Below are 19,891 nucleotides of genomic sequence, written 5' to 3'. Positions count from 1 at the left end.
TCACTGCTTACCAATCTACTCTGCCACATTTATAGAGCAATTAATTATCTCAGCATCTCAAAGCACCTTGTATCACAGCTCATCTCAACCATGCCATTGCCCTACGGAAGCCTAGCCTAGGGGATACCCAGTGGCAACCTCCCCTGTGAGTCACAAGGTTCATGCAGCATTGGCCTGCTTGTTTGAATACTGTATTCTCTGGATTATAAGACACACTTCTTTACTCAGTATTTTAAAGAAAAAGTCGGGGTTGTGTCTTATATGGGATATGTGTGTGTGTGTGTGACCAATTTGTATCTGGCCACACACACAGAATTCTGTCAGTGTATGAATCAAGTTCTCCCCTTCGCTGGCTCAACAATCTGTGTGCTTCGTTGCGGGCGGTGTTGTGACGGAGCAGTCGATCCTGCACTCCATGCTGCCACGGGCATCCACGTCCAAAGAAATTGATGCGGGGCTGCTTTCCATCATCTCCTACCCCGCGTCCGCCGTCGAGGACGTAGACCTTGTGATGATCACCAAGGATGAGATCACCTCCAAGTTGCAGGTGTGTACGCCTGGGTGAGAGTGCCGAATATCCGGACAGGTGCTGGGCCTCCCAGAGGTTGACTCGGTCTTAAATAAGTACTTGGTGCAGTGGGTGCAACACCAACACGAGGGAAAGAAAGGTGGCCGGGCACGGTTCTCACTCGGAGCACATGCTCCAACAGCCTGAAAAAGCTATACGGGGAATCTTTGTGTGTGTGTGTGTAAACCAGGGGTGGGGAACCTCTCCTTATTGAGGACCGAATGTCTTTCAAATGCCTTTGGTGGGCGACATTTATAACAGACACCTCACTTAGCTGTGTTACTGCACCTCAGATAAGCACGGTTGGCTACGTAAGGTGCAAAAGAAGTTCAATTAATACTGCAAGAGGCCTTTGCAGTAACAAAATGGACTTGAGTTTGCTAAAATTAGAAATCACAGTGCAACAATTCGTTTTGCTGCACTCCCCTCTGCTGCCCACAATGCAATTCAGGCAGCTCCCCGCTTTTACGACACAATGCATTCCTGGAAACCCCATTGTAAATCAGATCATCGTAAATCGGACCTATTTTCCTATAAACAGTAGGAAATCATTTGCCAATGTGAGTTTCTTTTTATCACCCATATTTAAAAGGCTTTAATAGGTAAAAATCGACAAAAAAATTGAGAATGACAAAAACTCCATATCAAGTCACATCAGAAACCAGACTAACTGTTGAAATGTTTTCGGAGTTACGTCAGAAGATGCCTCCTAAATCAAGTTCCTTTGTCCTAAATCAATCTATGGTGGCATTATATAAACATTGTGAACATGGATCGTAGTAAAGTGGTGGAGACCGCCTGTGTAGCGACATCGGGGGATGTCACTATTGTTCCGGCCCAGAAGGGCTGTGGCGTGCGATGCATTGTCATCGCGTACACCCGTGGTGGGTGTCGTAGCAGCCCTAGCGGGTCTTGGTGAGAGCTGGGATAGCACAGGCACGACACATAGCGCGCAGTGCAGTCTCCCACAAGGGGGAGCAGGAGAGTGTCAGCCCAAGGACAGGGTTGCCTCGGGCCATGGCACTCTGGTTGACCCTGCAGACACACGATCTAGAGTGTTCACAGAGAGGCCCCCAGGTGGGGGGACGAGGAGGCGATCGCGTGTCCGGGGAGAGCTTTCGAGAGGGATCTGGGGGGGAGCTAGAAGGTGGGCGGGGCCAGGGGCGGAGCGGCCCCGACCCGTGGGGGGATATAAGGCGGGTCCCTGAGAGGGACCGGGGTCGCTGCATTCTACAAGCTGAAGCTCCACGTCCACCAGCTTGAAGCTCTGCGTCTCAAGCTGGAAGCTCTACGTCTTACGAGGCAAACACGTGGTCGCGGACCCGAGTGAGGCCCGACCTTTCGTAGCAGTAACTCCTCTGTATAGAGTGGTTAGCTGGGTGGTCACCACCCTAGGCTGTATCTGGTGAAGGGGCCAGTTACCCCTTTGTGTTGTGTGTTACAAATAAATGTGATGCCTCTACAAAGGAACAATGTCTGCGACTCACTACACCTGTAATATTGAATGATAATAAAAATAACACGGTGATCCATTTATAGACAGCCCAATGGTTTATGATGATCCCCACATTGCCAGGCTGGGCCGCCCCCCCCCCCGCCCCCCCCCCCCCCCCCCCACCATGCCCCCGCCCGAGCCACAATAATACTATGTAAGCGCTGTAATAATATTAATATCTAAGGACTTTATAGCAGTAACTGCACGCATCGTGTGGGGGGGGGGGGGAAGAGGACATTAGACTGTGAAGAAATAGCCGCAGCGTTATGTGTATATTTATTGCATGTTAAACACGTAAAAGAAAATGTCCGGTGTGAGCTCCACTGAACGCACAACACTTGGCGGGGTCCGACCCCCCCCCCCCCCCCAAACAATTGGCGTGAGTTGGTACGGTCGATGTCGCACAATAACTAAATTAATATAGCGAAATCCCATGAAATCGCTAATGTGACTAATTGAAAGGTGACGGACATGAAAAAGGAATTGCCTATTCCCACCGTGGGGCTTAGGGCGTGCTGGCTGGCACATTTTTTTCGATGTCAACCCCACGGTTCGAGAGCCAAATCCCTCGCAGGCGCACGCGTGCGTAGACGTTTATAGATAAGAGGAAGATGCGAGCTAATCCAAAAACTAACCTCTATTATGGAGTACGTACGAAGTATAAACGTACGCTAGCGGGTTCGGGGCGAGATGACTGCGACACTGTGCCACACCTCCCCATTGTCAGGTGGTCAGTGGGCACGTTGGACCCTCGCAAATACTTGGGGAGTTTTGGGGTATGGCGGTTGGTCGCAACGCGGGAGAATTGGCACACGTCCAGCAACTGGCAAATTTGCGAAAACTCAACGAGTCCAGCGTTCTCCAACACACAACCGGTGTGCTGCATCAGTAACGAACTGGCACGTTCTGTTTACGTGACACTAAACCTTACTGATTGGCTGTGTCGGGTGGCGGCGGGTTCAACAACACATTTATATAGTCACGCCATCTAACCCAAACACAAACCCACGATTATATAATTTAACCTTCAGCCCAACGCTGATGGGAAGCCACGTGCGGGCACAATGCGCCCAGACAACGCTCCCTCTTTCACCGCCCATCCCGCCCGTTCGTGCCTTGGCAGGAGATGAGAATACGGCGAGCACCCCCGGTGACGAGCGGTACGCGTGCCAGGAGTGCGGAAAGCGGTTCCCCCAGTGACCTGAGCACAAATGATAGCTCAACGAAGTAGTTTATCATCATGATGTGGAAATTCATATCAGCCAAATACTCTAAAAGCATGAACATTAATTCTAACTGTAGAGAGAAAAATCGGAAGACCCGAAGAAAAATCCACGCGATCACAGGGAGACACGCAAACTTCAAATATACAGCAGTTATCGGGGTCAGGATCGAGCAGATGATGTCCTACACACCAGGCGAGGTAGTTATCATCTAGCCGTCGTTTTAATGGTGTTTGTCCCGTATCATTTATGTTAAGAATTTTGCAACATTTCCGTTCCGTCATTCTCACAGTAATCACCTTAATATGGTGTAATGTGACCGTTGGGTTGGAATGTTTTTGTTTCATATAATTGAAATGTTCACTTAAGTAAAAAAAAACATCATGCCTCTGTAATGAGAGTGGGGCGTTGTTTGCTATGCAGTTATGGTTTATCTGGGGTAAGGGTTTACATCTAGAGCAAAGGTGAAGGGGCGGAGCCACCCGGGAAGCCTCTGGAATGTTCCCGAAGGTTCCATGAGGGGCGTGGCCAGAGTCGGGGTTTAGTCGCCGGGGAGCGTTTATAAGCGGGGGCCAGTGCGAGGTGCGGGGTCGGTGTGAAGAATCAAGAGGAGCTCCCCGTCGTGCTGCCCCATCATCTCCATCGGCCACGTGGCGGCTCGACCTCCAGCCGCTCAACCGCTCCCTAGCGCGCCGTCAGCCAGCGGCACGCTAGGGAGCGGTGAGCGCCACGTGGCACGGGGCAGTGAAGCCGCCTGGGTGGCGATCATTCCGTAGTGAGAGAGACAAGAGACATCTAAGCTGTACCGAAGATTTATTAATAAACGACTTAAGTTCCTATCGTGTCGGAGCCACTTATTACACCTGTATGGGTCAGTGTGGTGAGCCTAAGGGTCTCTGTGTGCGGGTCTATGGGTCTCTGATTGGTGAGTCTATGGGTCTCTGTGTGATGAGTGTATGGGTCTCTGATTGGTGAGTCTATGGGTCTTTTGTTAGGTAAGTCTATGGGTCTCTGATTGGTGAGTATATGGGTCTCTGTTTGGTGAGTGTACGGGTAGGTGTGGTGCGTCTACGGGTCTGTGTGGTGAGTCTACGGGTCTCTGTTGAACTTATTTTGTACCATGCATAGCCAACCACGCTAATCAGAGGTGAGGGGGAAGGACAACAAACTAAACACAATGAGCAATTTTGTGTTTTGTCTCACGTTTATTTTCAGCAGCTGTCAATATAATTCGTGATTGGTGGCTCACTGCACTCACAGTCACCCAGCGTTTGATTGCTCCCTGACCCCGCCCAGTGACGTGACTTCTCCCTGACCTCACCTGTGAACATCACTACTCTGCTGTAAACATGAACGATTTCAAAACACAAAAGCACTTTTAAATCATCTGCATGGAAAACTAATTTCTTTAAAACTGCTTCTTGTGTTTAATTTGTCGTCATTCATAGAGGGTTTTTTTTTGGGTTAGATCGTGTAAATATATAAATGTGTCGTTAAAACCCCGTCACCACCCGACACAGCCAACTCAACACAGCACACCGGTTTGTTGGAGAGCCAAGCCACAACATTTACAATCTGAGTATGATGTTTCGCCAGTAATTACAACCAGTTTCATCAGGCAACAGCCAGATTTGTTGTCCTTCCCCCACTCCTCCGATTAGCGCCGTTGGCACCGTACAGGAGTGCGAAATAACTTCAACATACACGAGTATACATACGTATAGCCCCGTCCCACTTGCCCGCTTCCACCAGTGAATCATCCAGGACTAGCGCCGGCATGCTCTCTGAAGGCAAGAGGATCACGGAGTGTGTGAAGTTGGAGGATTTGGATTCATTGGAGGATGAGGTATAAGGGGAGAGAACGGTCACCACGGGGCTAGGGTGCGGAGGGGCTCGGAGGCTGACGACCATGGCAGGGAGATTAAAACAGACGAGATACCTAAAGACGTGAAGGATAAATGAATGTTCCTACATACAAAACAAGTCTGGGTGTATGGGATTTTTCAGTTGCTGATCTCTGGTATTATATTGCCATGAGACTTGATTTACAGTCACAGTGCCACTCCCGCTCACCAAGGGGGCTTGCAGGCGCAGTTGTTGCTGCCGCTTCCTGCCCCACCACGCAACGGACACCACGAACGTCACCAACGTAAGCAACGCCACCACGCCAATCATGGAACTGATGAAGGGGCTCTTAGTCATGGCGGCTGTCTCCTCTTCTGACGAGGAGCGGACTGGGGGGGGGGGGGGGTCACGAGAGCAGAGAAAAGTCCAGCAACAGCGAACGTTATAGTTGCCCATGCCACAACCTATGAATTTTCATCTCCATAAAAAAAAACTGGACCAGACATATTTTACTGCCCTTGGTAACCCTCCTGGCAGAGTGCAGTGCTGACCCCGTGGGATTGTTTTGTCTTTCATAATCAGCAGCCACCATCTATCTACCTGATAAATGAACCCTCCTGGAGACTTTACAAGCCATCACCATCTTTTGCACAACGATCCATCTGGCTCTATTTAAGCTGTTCGGTAAATGAAAAACATCGTGGACTTTATCCACAAATTTTCTTCCAATTGCGTAGGAAATACACGCAACCACAGGGACAGAGACAATCAAACAATAAACATACAGGCATCGTCAGGGTCAGGATTGAATCCACAAACTCCTGTATACCAGGCAAGGTAGTTAAGATTTTGGCATCACTGCGGTTATGGCGAGAGGGAGGAGAGGGACTCACCATCATCAGCATTGGCACTTCCGATGCTGGCTGGCGTGCGTGGTGATGGTGTGCTCACGCCGTAGTAGCGGTGCCGAGTGGTTGTGGTGGTGCTATCGGTGGTTGTAGCAGCGGTTGCGGCGACTGTTACAGTGGTGGTGGCAGCGGTGGTGGTGGCAGTGGCGGTGGTGATGGAGCTCCAGAGGCCGCTGCCACCGCCGTCCGGCATGCGTGGCGTGGCGCTGGGCCACGCCAGGTCACCGTGTGGCACCGCTCCCGGCTCCGAGTTGTTGCTGGCGACTGTAGGGGGCAGTTTACCAATGGGGGGGGGGGGGGAAGAGAGCGGCGAATGATAGGCAAGCCAGCCTAAATGTTTATAACCGGCAAAGATGTTCCATTTAGGGGATCCACGTTTTCGCAAGCGAGAGAAGTTAGGGCATGAACGTGGTCGAGAAGACCCCTGCTGGATTGCTTTTTCTAACCTTCGACGAAGAGGCGTGCCTGGAGCTGGTCGTAGTGCAGCTTGTTCATCGCAAAGCACGTGTACGTATCGGAGTCGGTACGCAACAGGTTCGAGATGAGCAGCGTGCCGTTGGCAAAGGTTTGGTAACGCTTGCTCAGCAGGGGTCCGCTGTCCTCACCCTTAAACCTGGCGGTGCGCGGCGTAAGCAGAGAGGGAGGGGGGGGGAGTCTTGACTACCAAGCAACTAAACAAAACAATGTTTATTTTACCAGGTAAGGCGTCACTGAGCTATATAGCTCTTTTTCAGAAGCAACCTGGCTATTGTTGGATGTGTACCCCTTTTTGATAATCAATACATAGTTAATATTCGATTCATAATTATACTACATTTATGTTGAGCTCATTAAGACAGGGCCTTCACTCCTTCCAGCAGAGTTGGGGTCTCGGAAGGGAGGCATCTTTTACACATTCGAAATGAAGGATGTGGGCAGGTGCTCCAAATCGAGGGCAACACATTTATTGTGGTAATCTGTGAAATGCAACAGCACATGTAGCACACACAGCAGATTTCAACCGAGTCACCATTAACCACGTGACTAGTGTACAGGTCAGGTTACTCAATAACAGTTTCCCTTCAACCCAATTCCACTGCTGATAAACCATCTTTGTATTCATTCATAACCTTTACATTTCACTATTCGAATATTACCTTAATCCTAAGCTGTATGTCCATCTAAACCATCCACTTATATTGATATCTTACACCCATTATCTGTACTGTATGTATTGTGCTTGTCACCATTGTATAACTTACTTCTGTACAGGTGTTCTATTCTTAATATCATTACAAGAAGCCATATTCTGGGTGCAATGGCATGGTTATGGAATAAACAGTATTAGGGTTAGATAATTACCAGTATTAACTACAGTAAGTCATCCTTTACAGTGCATAGTGCTAAACCCCCTCCAATTGAATGTATCACAAACTACCAATTCAAAACAACATTTTGGTCCTTTACCTGTAAAATGCAACAGCACGTGGGTCACACAGAAATTCTCAACCGAGTCGCCATTAACCACGTGACTGGTATAGAGGTCAGGTTACTCAATAACCCTGCCACCCACCTACAGGCCCGACTCAGTATCGCATGCTGGTGTACACGTGCATTGATGTACTGCACAGCACATAAGGACCTTCACAAAAGCACACTTTACCCCATTATTGCACGAGGAAATAATTTAACGAGTGGTCTATTTATAATGTGCCTCTTATCATTCTCATGCCTATAAATGTATAAATAAGTGACATCGCACGTGAGACCTTCACGGGACATAGGCCCTTTGTCCGAACTAAGTTAGTTAAAATGTGGGTCCTTGCAAGAAGTAGCAAACACCTTACGTGGATATAACATCCGGCATTCTGGTCCAAAAGCTTAGGTTCTACATCCACCCAGGGTCTGGTTGCATTGACCGTAATTCATATTCACGAGAAGGGGCGTGATTTCAAGAGGGGAAATTGCCATTTGATGTTAAACTCAAAGTTCTCAAGTCAGTCTATGCGGGGGCATGACTCCCAGGGGCTACCTCATGAAGAGCACCCACTGGTAATTGTTCTGATGTATCACTGGTAGAATTATTGTTTATTGATATGTTGTTTGGTCTGCTGCGACTTTGTCTTTCCAGACTGGTAGATGGCCGTCTGGTTTTGCCGATGTTTTCCACATACTGTTAAGTTCTTGGAGAGTAAACCTTTTTGTTCTAATGCCAGTGTGTTCCCATATTTTCTTAAGGCCACGGCTATATCATTGAGCTTGCATATTTTTCTGTAGTCACTTATCTATTAAATACTCAGCGTTATAGAGGACTGAGTGTCCGAGTGGTTTATTTCGGTGGCATGAGTCGTATTGCTTGAAAAAGCCTGGTATACAGGAGGTCGTGTGTTGGATCCCGACCCTGATGGTTCCTGTTGTCTATGTGTAGTCTGCGTTTCTCTCTTTCTCCCCGTGGTGGTTACGTGGATTAGTCTCCAGGTTATGTGGTGTTTTCCCCTCTACATCAACATCATGCATTTAGAGTATTATGGGTCTCTCTGGGTCTTTATGGGCGGTCTGTATATATGAAGTTTGCATGTTCTCCCCATAGTTATGTCGATTTTTCTCCGGGTTCTCTGGTTATCCCTCCACATTCAGAATCAACGTGGAGGTTTAGAGTATTTGGCTGCTATAAGTTTCCACGTGAAGATAAGCCACTTCATCGAGCTATCATTTGTGACAGACAGATGACTTCTGAAAAGAGATAAATGGTAGCTCAGTGGGGTCTTAGCTGATAAAATAAAAAAAAGACTGTTTAGTTAATGAGAGAGTAAAGTAGCCAGGCCAGCGTCGGTCTCACCAGATGATGTTGGGGCGCGGTAACCCAAATACTGCACATTCCATGTACATGACCTGGCCCTCTGTCGCCGTGTACAGCGTGTCTGGCTCCGACAGCATCCGTGGGGGCACGGCTGTGGGAGAGGTGGGGAGGGCGGGATGGGGGGTGGCAGAGATAGGGAGCAGGGGGGAGGTGAGGGAGGGAGGGGGGTTGCTGAGTTAGAGAAATGTTGTGGAACCGCAGCAGAGATGCTAACAGGTGAAGGAGGAGGAGATCTTGGGGGGGGGGGGGGGGGGTGGCAGGAGTTGACGACAGAAGATTCAGGAGGGAAGTGAGAGAGAGATTGGAGAATGAGGAGAGCGAATTAGCAAATGTAAGGAGGGGAGGAAGAGCAGAGGGAGACACTGAATGGGAGTGCGGAGGAAGGGTGGAGAAGCCCAGAATACAGGAAGTGGAATGTGGAGGGGGAGGGAGGGGGAGGGTTTGAAGGGGGGGAACCAACACGAGAGGAATAAATATGGGGACCGAGAAGACGGAGTTGGAAAGCGAAGATGAGCGAAGTTGAGGAGCGAGATGTTACAAAGTCGAACCGAGACTAGAGAGGTGGCAGAGAAGGAGGACATGGAGGAGGAGATGCAGGGTTTAGCAAGAGAGAGGATGGTGGTGATGGCGAGAAGGGTGAAGACGAAGCCGGGGAGGAGCGACGCTTGTGGGAGGAGCCCCCCTCATCCTCCTTACGTAGCATGGTGGTATGAAAGGATATCATCATACAGCCCCATAGACTCACACAGACACGCATAGACTCATACAGAGACCCATAGACTCACACAGAAACTCATTCAGTTTATTTATTTGGTATAGCCCTGTGAGCCATTCGGCTCTTGACTCACACAGAGACCCACAAACTCATACAGATACCTATAGACTCACAGAATCACAGAGAGACCCACAGAATCACACAGACCGATAGACTCACACAGAATCCCACAGACTCACAGAGGCTCATAGACTTATACAGAAACTCAGACTCACACAGAAACCCACAGACTTACAGAGACCCACATAATCACACAGACCGATAGACCACACAGAATCCCACAGAGACCCATAGACTTACACAGAAACTCATTGACTCATGGAGACGCAGACTTACACAGAAACCGATAGACTTTCACAGAAACCGATAGACTTACACAGTGACTTACAGACTCACACAGAGACCCACAGACTCACAGAGACCTACGGAATCACACAGACCGATAGACCACACAGATTCCCACAGAGACCCATAGACTTACACAGAAACTCAGACTCTCACAGAGACCCACAGACTGACACAGACGCACAGACTCACACAGCAACCTATAAACTTACACAGAGACCATAGACTCGCACAGAGACTCAGTTGTCTTTCCCCCGCATCTCCGACTATCATAGTTGGCTACATGCGGCGGTGCGTTACCCACAACCCCCCGCTCACCCAGCACGTTGACGTATGCATTAGCCAGGATGGTGCCGTGCCGGTTTGAGGCCTCACACTGGTACACACCAGTGTCTTCCTCCTCCAGCCAGGTCAGCGTCAGGGAGTCGCCGTCCACCCGCCGTCCTAGCACCTCGGGGGCTTCTGCTCCATCGCACGGCGGTACGACACCCGGCACAGTTTGGCGTGGTCTTGGCACGATTTGCCACGATTTGCCACGATTTGGAATGGTCTTAGCATGATATGTCATTTTTTGGTAGGATGAATTTAGCACAATATGGCATTATGTGGCTCAATTCGATAAGTTCTGTGATTTGGCTGAGTGAGTGCGCGACTAGCTGGGTGAGTGTGTGCACATAGCGGATGAGTGAGCGGGTGAGTAAGCGTGTGATTGGTTGACCGAGTGTGTGAATTGTTGTGATTGGTTGACCGAGTGATCGGTTGACAATCGACTGCGAGCGTGAGCATGCGAGTGGATGAGGCGTGTGCATGTGTAAGTCGGTGGACAAGCGGTTGAGTGAGCATGTGATCGGCTGTGAGTGTGTGGACGAGAAAAATTCGAGTGGGTGAGCAAGTGCATAGGTGGGGCAAGTGGCTGAGCAGGTGATGCTGGCCGCCCCCCCCTATTCACACGCCCCCTCGTGTCTCACCATCGATGGGCACGCCGTTGATGAACCATCGGATGGTCGGTGTGGGGATTCCACTTGCACGGCACGTGAGCTCAACGGTGTCCCATAGGGCGTAGTCACGGTTCTCTGGCACTGGAGCGGTCCAGTACGGCTTGGCTGCAGTGGCCGGGAAAGCACGAGGAGGAGGAGGAGGCAGGGGGGGGGGGAGAAGGAGGGATTAGACAATGTCCCATGCTTGTAAACTAGACGACACATTTTTGTAACTATTTGTAGTTACCAGGTAAGGTCCGCTGAGCTATGTAGCTCTTTTTCACAGGCGACCTGGCTCTTGAACGAAAAAATCCACGTGACTGTCACATGGCACCAATAAGTGTCAAGGCAGAACAAGAAAGAGGGTGGGGGTCCACCTGTAATAGGGAAAGGCGTCTGATGAAAATTAACAAAGCAAGGTGCCAATCACCATTAGTGTGGCCAGCTTCCTATAAATAGGGACCACCCCACCCGCACCAGACATCGGAGGGAGAATGGAGGAAGACCCCAGCTGTGTGTCTGCTCACAAGGCTCCAGCCAGCAGCGGGAACAGGAGCAGTCCCCCCAAAACCTCCAAGCATCCCCAGCTGTCAGCAGCAGCTCAGCGTGGACCGTGGGTTATTGGTAACATAAAAACAATACAGATGTCGGTAATGCACCCAGGGCCCTAAGTAACGGTCCCTGTGATTTGTCGGTGGTCACCCGGTGGGGGGGGCAGACTGTACAGAGGAGCAGCAGAGAGGTTGCCTCTGACGTCGCCCCCCTGTCGTGGTGAGGAACCAGCAGGCGGCGGCTCTCTTTCTCCTCGGACTGCGGTGGCAGGCCGGGGTTGGCACCTCCAAGTTGCCTTTCTTGTGAACGCAGCCCGACATCGGGTGGTGAACGCCGGCTGAGGCTAAACGTGTCCTAAGGGTGCTGTGCTTGTGCGTGTGTTCGGGAACCCGTAGCCTCAGGTGTGAGCGTTGGGACAAAGGGGACGTCCTGGGGTATAATGTGAGCACATCGTGTGGTGCAGATAGATGCTGTGGTGTGAAAGCAGGCAGGGGAAGCGTTTCTAAAACTTAAAGACGGAGCGACCCTCTGAAATCGCCTCGGTCTTGACTCGACCCACGCTATAGATGACCGTGACTTGGCTGACCAAAAAGTATAACAGTGGCAGCAATAAAGGTGAGCCTTGAAGTAGGCTAGAACCGAATGCGCCACAGCGAGCACGGGTAAAGAGACACCGTAAACTCCAAATACGCAGCCGGTGTCAGGATCGGGATCAAACCCACGACCTCCTGTGTACCAGTCGAGGTAGTTAACATCTCCTAGCCACTGTGATGATGATGATGATAGACGCAAACTCTGAATATACATCAGCAGGCATCGTCAGGGTTGGGATCTAACCCACGACCTCCTGAATACCAGGCAAGGTAGTTAACATCTCATAGCCATCGTGGCACCCAAATAACAAAGACCCCCTTGCATAGACTTTAACAAACTGTTGAGGCAAGTGCTGTTTGTGAGCAACTCTGAAGGCCGACATGGCACACAAGGGGGTGGGTGGCCAGCACCGTACCCGGCCGCCTTTGTCTCCCCAGTGGCGATATTTACATGCCGCACCAGGTACTCATTTGAGGCCGAGTTGACCTAGGCGAGGCCCAGGACCAGTTTAGATAATCGTCGCTGGCGGTAGTGGCCGACAGTGAGGAGGCGAATCGGAAACTCGAGCTGCTGGGTTCATAGCGGAGTTGCGCTAACACCAAAACCACCACTCCGCCATGCGCACACACGCAGGCACACACGTGCACACACATTCCACGGTGACCGTGACGGTGTGCAGCGCCACGCCCTCGCTGTTGACGGCGCGGCATCGGTAGTCGCCGCCATCGGACTCCGACGCGTTGCGGATGGCCAGCGCTGTGCCGGAGACGGCGGCGAGGGCGGCGGCGAGGGCGGCGGCTTGCTCCGACGACACCGCCCCACCCCACTTGCTCCAGCTCACCTCCGGCGTGGGGCTGCGTGCACACACACGGGGAGTGCACACGCAACGCGCGCACGTGTGTGGAACTAGGGTAGTGTACAGTAGTGTAAAGTGTAGTATGTAGTGTATAGTGTAGTCTGGAAAAAAAAAAACCCCTGCCTCTTCAGCGGTGCCGGACGGTAACACTGCGGTGGATGTGAGCAACGCCATGGAGGGAAGGCCAATTGCAAATCGGCTATTCCCTCACGGCGCTTATAGCCCAAACAGCGGCCAAATGCAGGCTCTGGACAAGCGCGAGGAGCTGGTAACCCCTCCACCTTCAATTCAACTACCACTGAACCATGTGCAACATATAGAATGAAGATTGTGCCGGAGGCCCCAGGGGGACAGGCGTCTATGACGTCTCCTGGCTAAACAACAAATTGCAGAGCCACGAGGCTGCATCCTTACCCTTGGGGTTCCTCCAGAAACAGCAAAGAGACACGTGGAATGTTCAAACGCTCAATGCGGAGGAGAGAGCGCCACTCCTCTGTTGGGATCTGGACCGGTACCACCTGGACCTCTCTGGTATTTAGGCAACTGTGGGCTCACAGTAGGGGCCACAGGCGGTGCATCAGCCAGTCATCTCAGTCAGTCGACGCATGGCACCTGGGTCTGCCCCGAGACCTCCTGCTAGCGGGCGTTCGACACTTCACGTGGCCTCGACGTGCACACGGCCTGGCACAAGCGCCGTGGTGATGTCACCGCCACTTAGTGGCGAATGGCGGTTGTTGTTGTTGCACTTGTGTGGGTGTGCGTGTACGTGTGTACATGTGTGTGTGTATGTGTGCATGCGTGTATACGTACAGCCCTTGTGTGATGCACGTCAGCAGCAGCGTTTCCCCAGAGAGGACCATCTTGGTGCTCGTCTCGCCCACAGGCTCCAGGAACACTGGCCGGCTCTTTGACGGACGCTCTGCGTGCATCCACGCATGCGTGGGGAGCGGTGGCACGGTGGTTAGCGCTACACTGTGCTACAAACCTGGCCATGACCTGAGTTTGATTCCCGCTGTAGGGCGACACCGGTGATGATTATCTGAACCGGTCATGGGCCTTCCCTAGGTCGACTCAGCCTCAAATGAGTACCTGGTATGATGTGTAAACATCGCCACCGGGGAGACAAAGGCGGTCGGGCCTGGTGATGGCCACCCACCCTCTTGTCTGCCATGCCGACCTTCATAGGTGCTCGCTAACAGCACTTGCCCCCGACAGTCTGTTGCAGGCACTAACCTGCCACTTTAACACAAAGACAGAGATCCCCCATATAGCCTTCACAGACTGTAGGGGCAAATGCTGTTAGCGAGCACCTATGAAGGCCGGCATGGCACACGAGGGGGTGGGTGGCCAACACCACGCCCGTCCGCCTTTGTCTCCCCAGTGGCGATCTTTTTACGCACCGGACCAGGTACTCATTTCAGATAATCGTCACTGGTGTTGCCCGGGTTCATGGCGCAGCGTAGCGATAACCGCTATGCCACCGCACCCCACATACACAAACTTACACACATGCATGTACGCACACACACGTACACACACACACACACACGTACACACACGCACTTCCCCGCGTTCGCCACCGCCGCCACCACGCCGTCGCCACTCACCGGGTTTGACGACCAGCCGGAGCGGCTGCTTGTACTGGATGGTCCCCGTGTGCGGGTAGCGAGCGTAGCACACGTAGTCACCCCGGTCGCTCGGAAGCACGTTGGCGAAGTAGAGGTCCCCGTCCAAGCCCTGCGACACTCGCGCATCCAGCGGCACTTTCTCCATGGCTGCAGCGCCATCCCGGGGGTAAGGGCGGTGGGCAGTCGGGGGGGTGGGCGGGGGGGGGGGGAATTAAGGAGATCTGAATCTTTATTAGGGGTCCACCGCACAAACCGTGGAAGCAGCGGATGCGGATACTTGATGATGCGCAGATGGAAGATGAACAACTCTCCAGTAGTGGTGTGCAACTGCGGTCATCCACGACAGACACCGTAACAACGTAGGACGACGCGAACGCCCGATCCGCAAATACGAAGGAGACGTCACGGACGTCTCCTTTTTTGGCATCGACACCAGCAGCCACACGAAATAAGCAGACTCGTGGATACCCATAGATATCCAGACTCACAGAGATGCACAGAGACTCAGGAGACCCAGAGACACCCCTAGAGACCCGTATAAACACATAGACCATGGAGACATCACAGAGATGATTCACCACTCCGCTACTCCCTGTCGACGGGGTCGTCTGGCATGACCACCCGAATGTGACATTGTAGCTGTTGCTCTGCATCCACATCAGCAGCCGTACGGAAGCAGAAGAACACGGATGTCCAGTATGGGCACGGGGTCAGCGAGTTACAACAACCAACAATGCAAACAACACGATGGGAGAGAGAGTCGCACGCAAACTGCAAGTATGCAGCACGCGTCATCAGGGTCGGGATCGAACCCACGCCCTCCTGCGTATCAGGCGAGGTAGTCAACATCTCATAGCCACAGTGCCACTCACAGCCGTCCAACCAGAAGACGGTGGGAGGAGGAAAGCCGTGGGGAGGGTGGCAGCGCAGCACGGCCGGGGAGCCCTCGGTGGCCATGATGGGTTGAAGCAGCTCACGGGGCCACAGGGGAGCACCTGCAGGATACAGGCAAAGACTCCCCGTGTAGCCTCAAACAGACCATTGGGGCAAGTGCTGTCGGCGAGCAGCATCACCTGTGAAGGCCGACGTGGCACACGACAGGGTTGGTGGTCAGCGCTGCACCCGGGCCGCCTTTGTCTCCCCAATGGTAATGTTTTTACATTTCGCATTAGATACTCGTTTGAGACTGAGTCGACCTAGGGGAGGGCCCAGGACGGGTTCAGTAACAGTCGTTGGTTGTTGTCTAATTAAACCTGACTAAGTGCAGCCAGAGGGACAGCGCACTTTGTGTGTGGGGAGCAGTAGTGTAGCAGTTAGCGCACTGTGTGTGTGGGGAGCGGTGGTGCAGCGGTTAGCACACTGTGTGTGTGTGTGTGTGGGGAGTGGTGGTGCAACGGTTAGCACTCTGTGTGTGTGAGTGGTAGTTCACGGTCCAAGCGTGGCATCATCCCCCCCCCCTCACTCACGCGCCAGCCGCACGGTGATGTTTGCGGTGAGCGCCGTGCCGGCCCGGTTCTCCGCCGAGCAGCGGTAGACCCCCTCATAGGCCTCCACGGTGATGCTGTCATCGCCGTAATCCGCGGACGCCGCCACCACCGCCGCCATGTCTACAGTGAAGGTGCCCGAACTTTTCCCATGCCGCCTCACGTGGGGGTCGCTGTCCGGGTCAAAGCTCCGGCCATCTTTGCTCCACCAGAACCTGCAGCACAAACGGGAAGGGAGGGAGGGGGAGGGGAGAGAAGGGAGGGAGAGAGTTAATAAGAGATGGAGGGAGGAAGGGGGGGAGGGAGGTGGGGAGGGAGGGCTAAGTCGGGAGGGAGGGACGGAGGGAGGGGATGGAGGTTGGGACGGAGGGATGGAGGGAGGTGGGGAGCGTACTTGGGTGTTGGGTTGCCGTGTGCCTCACACTCCACCACAATGTTGTCCCGTGGGTCCACGATGTAATCCACCCGCGATTGCCGGGTGATGGACGGAGGCTGAGTAACTGCAAGAGATCAACGGGTTAACAAACCGTGGCAGCAGCAGCAGCAGAAGAAGAAGCGGATACCTGACAATGCAGCAAATGTAAAATAATAAGAACTCTCCGTCAGTGGTGCAACTGCGGTCATCCAGAACAGACACCCAGACACCGTAATAACCTACAACGACCCACTGCCCGATCCACAAATACGAAGTAGGAGACATCACAGTGTCACCGGCTCGCCATATCCCTCTCCTGCCGTGGCCATAACGAGGGGACAGGCCGTTGAATACAGACAACCACAACAGACGAGATCGGAGGCGACGAGTGGATACTCCGCGTTGTGTTCTGCCCTCCTCCTGAGGATCGAGTGACTCCACCACCGAGGGACACCAGAGGGTCGTTGCACGGCAACTCGTTATTTCCAAGTGTTCTGAGGAGCATTTGTGCTTCTGCAATGGTGACCAGGTGCACACCGATCGACCCAACGTCCCACAGCACCTCACTGCTCAATCCCCATACAGCGTCCATCTGAATCTGAATAGGTGCCCTGTACCCTGAATTGATTACTCCACTGGTGGGCATTGCCTACTGTGCAGTCACGTGAGTCTATGGGTCCAATCTAAGGTCATCATTAACTCCGTTAGATAATTATACGTGTGGTTCGTTACAATCAAGCCCATAGCGGTTACATTAGCGATGATGATACACAACTCTGTGACTGCTCCTGACGTGGTTATCTGGGCTTGGCCACCTGCATGTGAAATTGTAGTTGTTGCTCTGGAATTGACATCAGCCATAGGGAAGAAGGAGATGGCTCATAGATATCCATACAGATCCAGACTCAGAGACTCACAGACACTCGGAGACCCATAGAAAGTTGTAGAGACTCAAAGACCCATAGAGACTCACGTAGACTCATAGGCACCCACAGAGACTCAAAGAGATCCACGGAGACTCAGACCCAGAGACTCTTGTAGACCCAGGTTCAGAGAGCCCTATAGAGATCCATAGACTCAGAGAGACCCCATTGTGACCCAGTGTCCCATTGTGTCCCAATGTCCCATTGTGTCCAGTTGTGTCCCATTGAGCCCTGTTGTGTCCCATTGTGTCCCAGTGTCCCATTGTGTCCCAATGTCCCATTGTGTCCCAATGTCCCATTGTGTCCCATTGGGTCCCATTGTGTCCAGTTGTGTCCCATTGTGTCCAGTTGTGTCCCATTGTGTCCCGCTATGTCCCATTGTGTTCCATTGTGTCCCGCTGTGTCCCATTGTGTCCCGTTGTGTCACATTGTGTCCAGTTGTGTCCCATTTGAGCCCTGTTGTGTCCCATTGTGTCCTGCTGTGTCCCATTGTGTCCCGTTGTGTCCCATTGTGTCCAGTTGTGTCCCATTGAGCCCTGTTGTGTCCCATTGTGTCCCAGTGTCCCATTGTGTCCAGTTGTGTCCCATTGAGCCCTGTTGTGTCCCATTGTGTCCCAGTGTGTCCCAGTGTCCCATTGTGTCCCATTGTGTCCAGTTGTGTCCCATTTGTGACAGGAAAAGGCGGCTTCTGAAAAAGAGCGACAGAGCAGCTGAGTGGGGCTTCCTTGGTAAGATAAAGACATCGTTTAGTTGATAGACTTTGGTGGGCGATTGGTGGGTGTAGTGTTGTAGAGGGGGTATCAGCTGGGAGAGGGGGGGTGTTTGCTACTCACCGCCAAGGGGCAGGACGAGGGGGTGGTCACAAAGAGCGCCAAGCAGAGATGCCAGCAACGCCACGAAGCAGGCGGTGGTGGTGGAGAAAGCCTCCATCGGGGTGGGGGCCGGGCGGATGGTCGGACCGGGGGGGTGGGGTGGGGGCTTCCTTCACTTGGCTAGGAGAGGAGGAAAGGGGGGAGGAAGAGGGGAGGAGGAAGGGGCGGAGGAGATGGAGAGGCAGGAGGGGGAAGGATGGGAGGGAGATTTGAAGGCCTTACAATGGAATAAGTAATATTGAAAAAAAACTTTTAAAACGCTTTATTCAAATGTACCGTACTAGTAATGGAAGAACTCCACGACTCCAGGAAGTGGCCCCGAAGCTTGCCACAATGTAAAGGGGACCGTGGGCAATTACAGCCAGCGTCAGTTGAGCGTGGACAATTAGACCCAAGCCGAAACATGACGTATAAAAATGAATGTTTAAAAATATATTTTTAATGATTGAATATCGTATTGTCATCAGTATGACACAAGTATACCAAGTTTGCAGTCGATACCACATTTGGAAGTGGGTTAAAATTGAGTTACAAGATTTGAGGACACAACAACAACAGAGTGAGTTCAATAAAAGCGTGTTGAGTACAATCTCACGCGGCGTTCGGGTTTTCTCCCTGTTGTTTGTGTACTAAAAGCTGTCTGGGAAGCCAATTTCAGCTTTCTGCCTCGTCGGCAAGTATCCTGGAGGTGTTTTAGAAATACAGATGAAGGTTTTCACCCCGACGAGCTATGAAGCTCTCTTACACAAACGTCGAGGAAGGGCACGGGGTCAGAACATGAGGACAATCACTACAAAGACACGATACGTTCAACGTGAAGAAAAGGAAGACAATACACTTTTAAAAATGTATAAATTATCTGTACATCGATTAAATGTACATGGTAGTCCCCGACTTACGACGGAGATGCGTTACGACGAACCCCATCGTAGGTCAAAAAATATCGTAAGTCGAAGATGGCCTTAGCCTACCCAGGAGTCTTAAAGAATGCTGATAATTTAGCAAAACACAGCAATTTACAGTAGCGTACTGTATAAACTATACACTGTATGTATTGATTAATTACAATACTGTATTGCTCGGTAAAATGTAAAGTAAACACCAGGGTAAATTCTTAGCCTACCTATATGAACTGCAATTTCATTCTTGCTCTCACTCACCCACACAGGCGGAGGAGGAGGTGAGGATGAGAGGGCTTGGCTGAGGAGGTGTCAGTGGCAGCAACACAGCCACAGCAATGGTGGAGCAGCAGCAGCAGTCCAGTAAAAAGCCAGCCAGCACGCAACTTGACTACAGCCAGCGTCTTTGTTCAGGGCTCAGGAGGCGAAGTTGTTGACTCAGCCCTGTTGACTCAACACGCCCCTTAGCAAGGGGTGGCTTAAGCTCTGGCAAATAGGCGATGGTTTCCGCCGAGTTGTGTGGATTAAAGTTTCACATTCCTGGGATGCATTGCCCAGTACTCACGTCTAGAGTCAACATCGGCGTATACACACAAAGACAAAGATCCCCCGTGTAGCCTTAACAGACTGTAGGGTCAAGTGCTGTTAGCGAGCACCTATGAAGGCCGGAACGGTACACGAGGGGGTGGGTGG

At 51.9% G+C, this 19,891-nt stretch overlaps 1 protein-coding gene across 1 annotated transcript; it reads right to left on the bottom strand.

Moving 5' to 3' along the window:
* Window positions 1–4,084: 4,084 nt before the first annotated feature.
* Window positions 4,085–19,551, bottom strand: LOC142922456 (neuronal cell adhesion molecule-like). The gene is made up of 14 exons (XM_076063258.1): window positions 19,460–19,551; window positions 18,261–18,419; window positions 16,484–16,589; window positions 16,072–16,304; window positions 15,478–15,600; window positions 14,585–14,752; window positions 13,788–13,896; window positions 12,773–12,975; window positions 10,967–11,101; window positions 10,317–10,460; window positions 8,858–8,969; window positions 6,486–6,652; window positions 6,025–6,303; window positions 4,085–5,520 (listed from the first exon to the last, which is right to left on the bottom strand). The coding sequence occupies exons 2-14, from the start codon at window positions 18,355–18,357 to the stop codon at window positions 5,255–5,257; spliced, it is 2,142 nt and encodes a 713-aa protein (XP_075919373.1). The 5' UTR covers window positions 18,358–18,419; window positions 19,460–19,551; the 3' UTR covers window positions 4,085–5,254.
* Window positions 19,552–19,891: the final 340 nt, after the last annotated feature.

The sequence above is a fragment of the Petromyzon marinus genome, unplaced genomic scaffold (genome assembly GCF_048934315.1).
Source record: "Petromyzon marinus isolate PM22_M1 ecotype Great Lakes invasive population unplaced genomic scaffold, UKy_Petmar_22M1.pri1.0 PM_G_Scaffold_97, whole genome shotgun sequence".
Classification (NCBI taxonomy): Eukaryota; Metazoa; Chordata; class Hyperoartia; order Petromyzontiformes; family Petromyzontidae; genus Petromyzon; species Petromyzon marinus.
The sequence above is the reverse complement of the archived record's forward strand: the minus strand, read 5'-3'. Positions and strand labels throughout refer to the sequence as shown.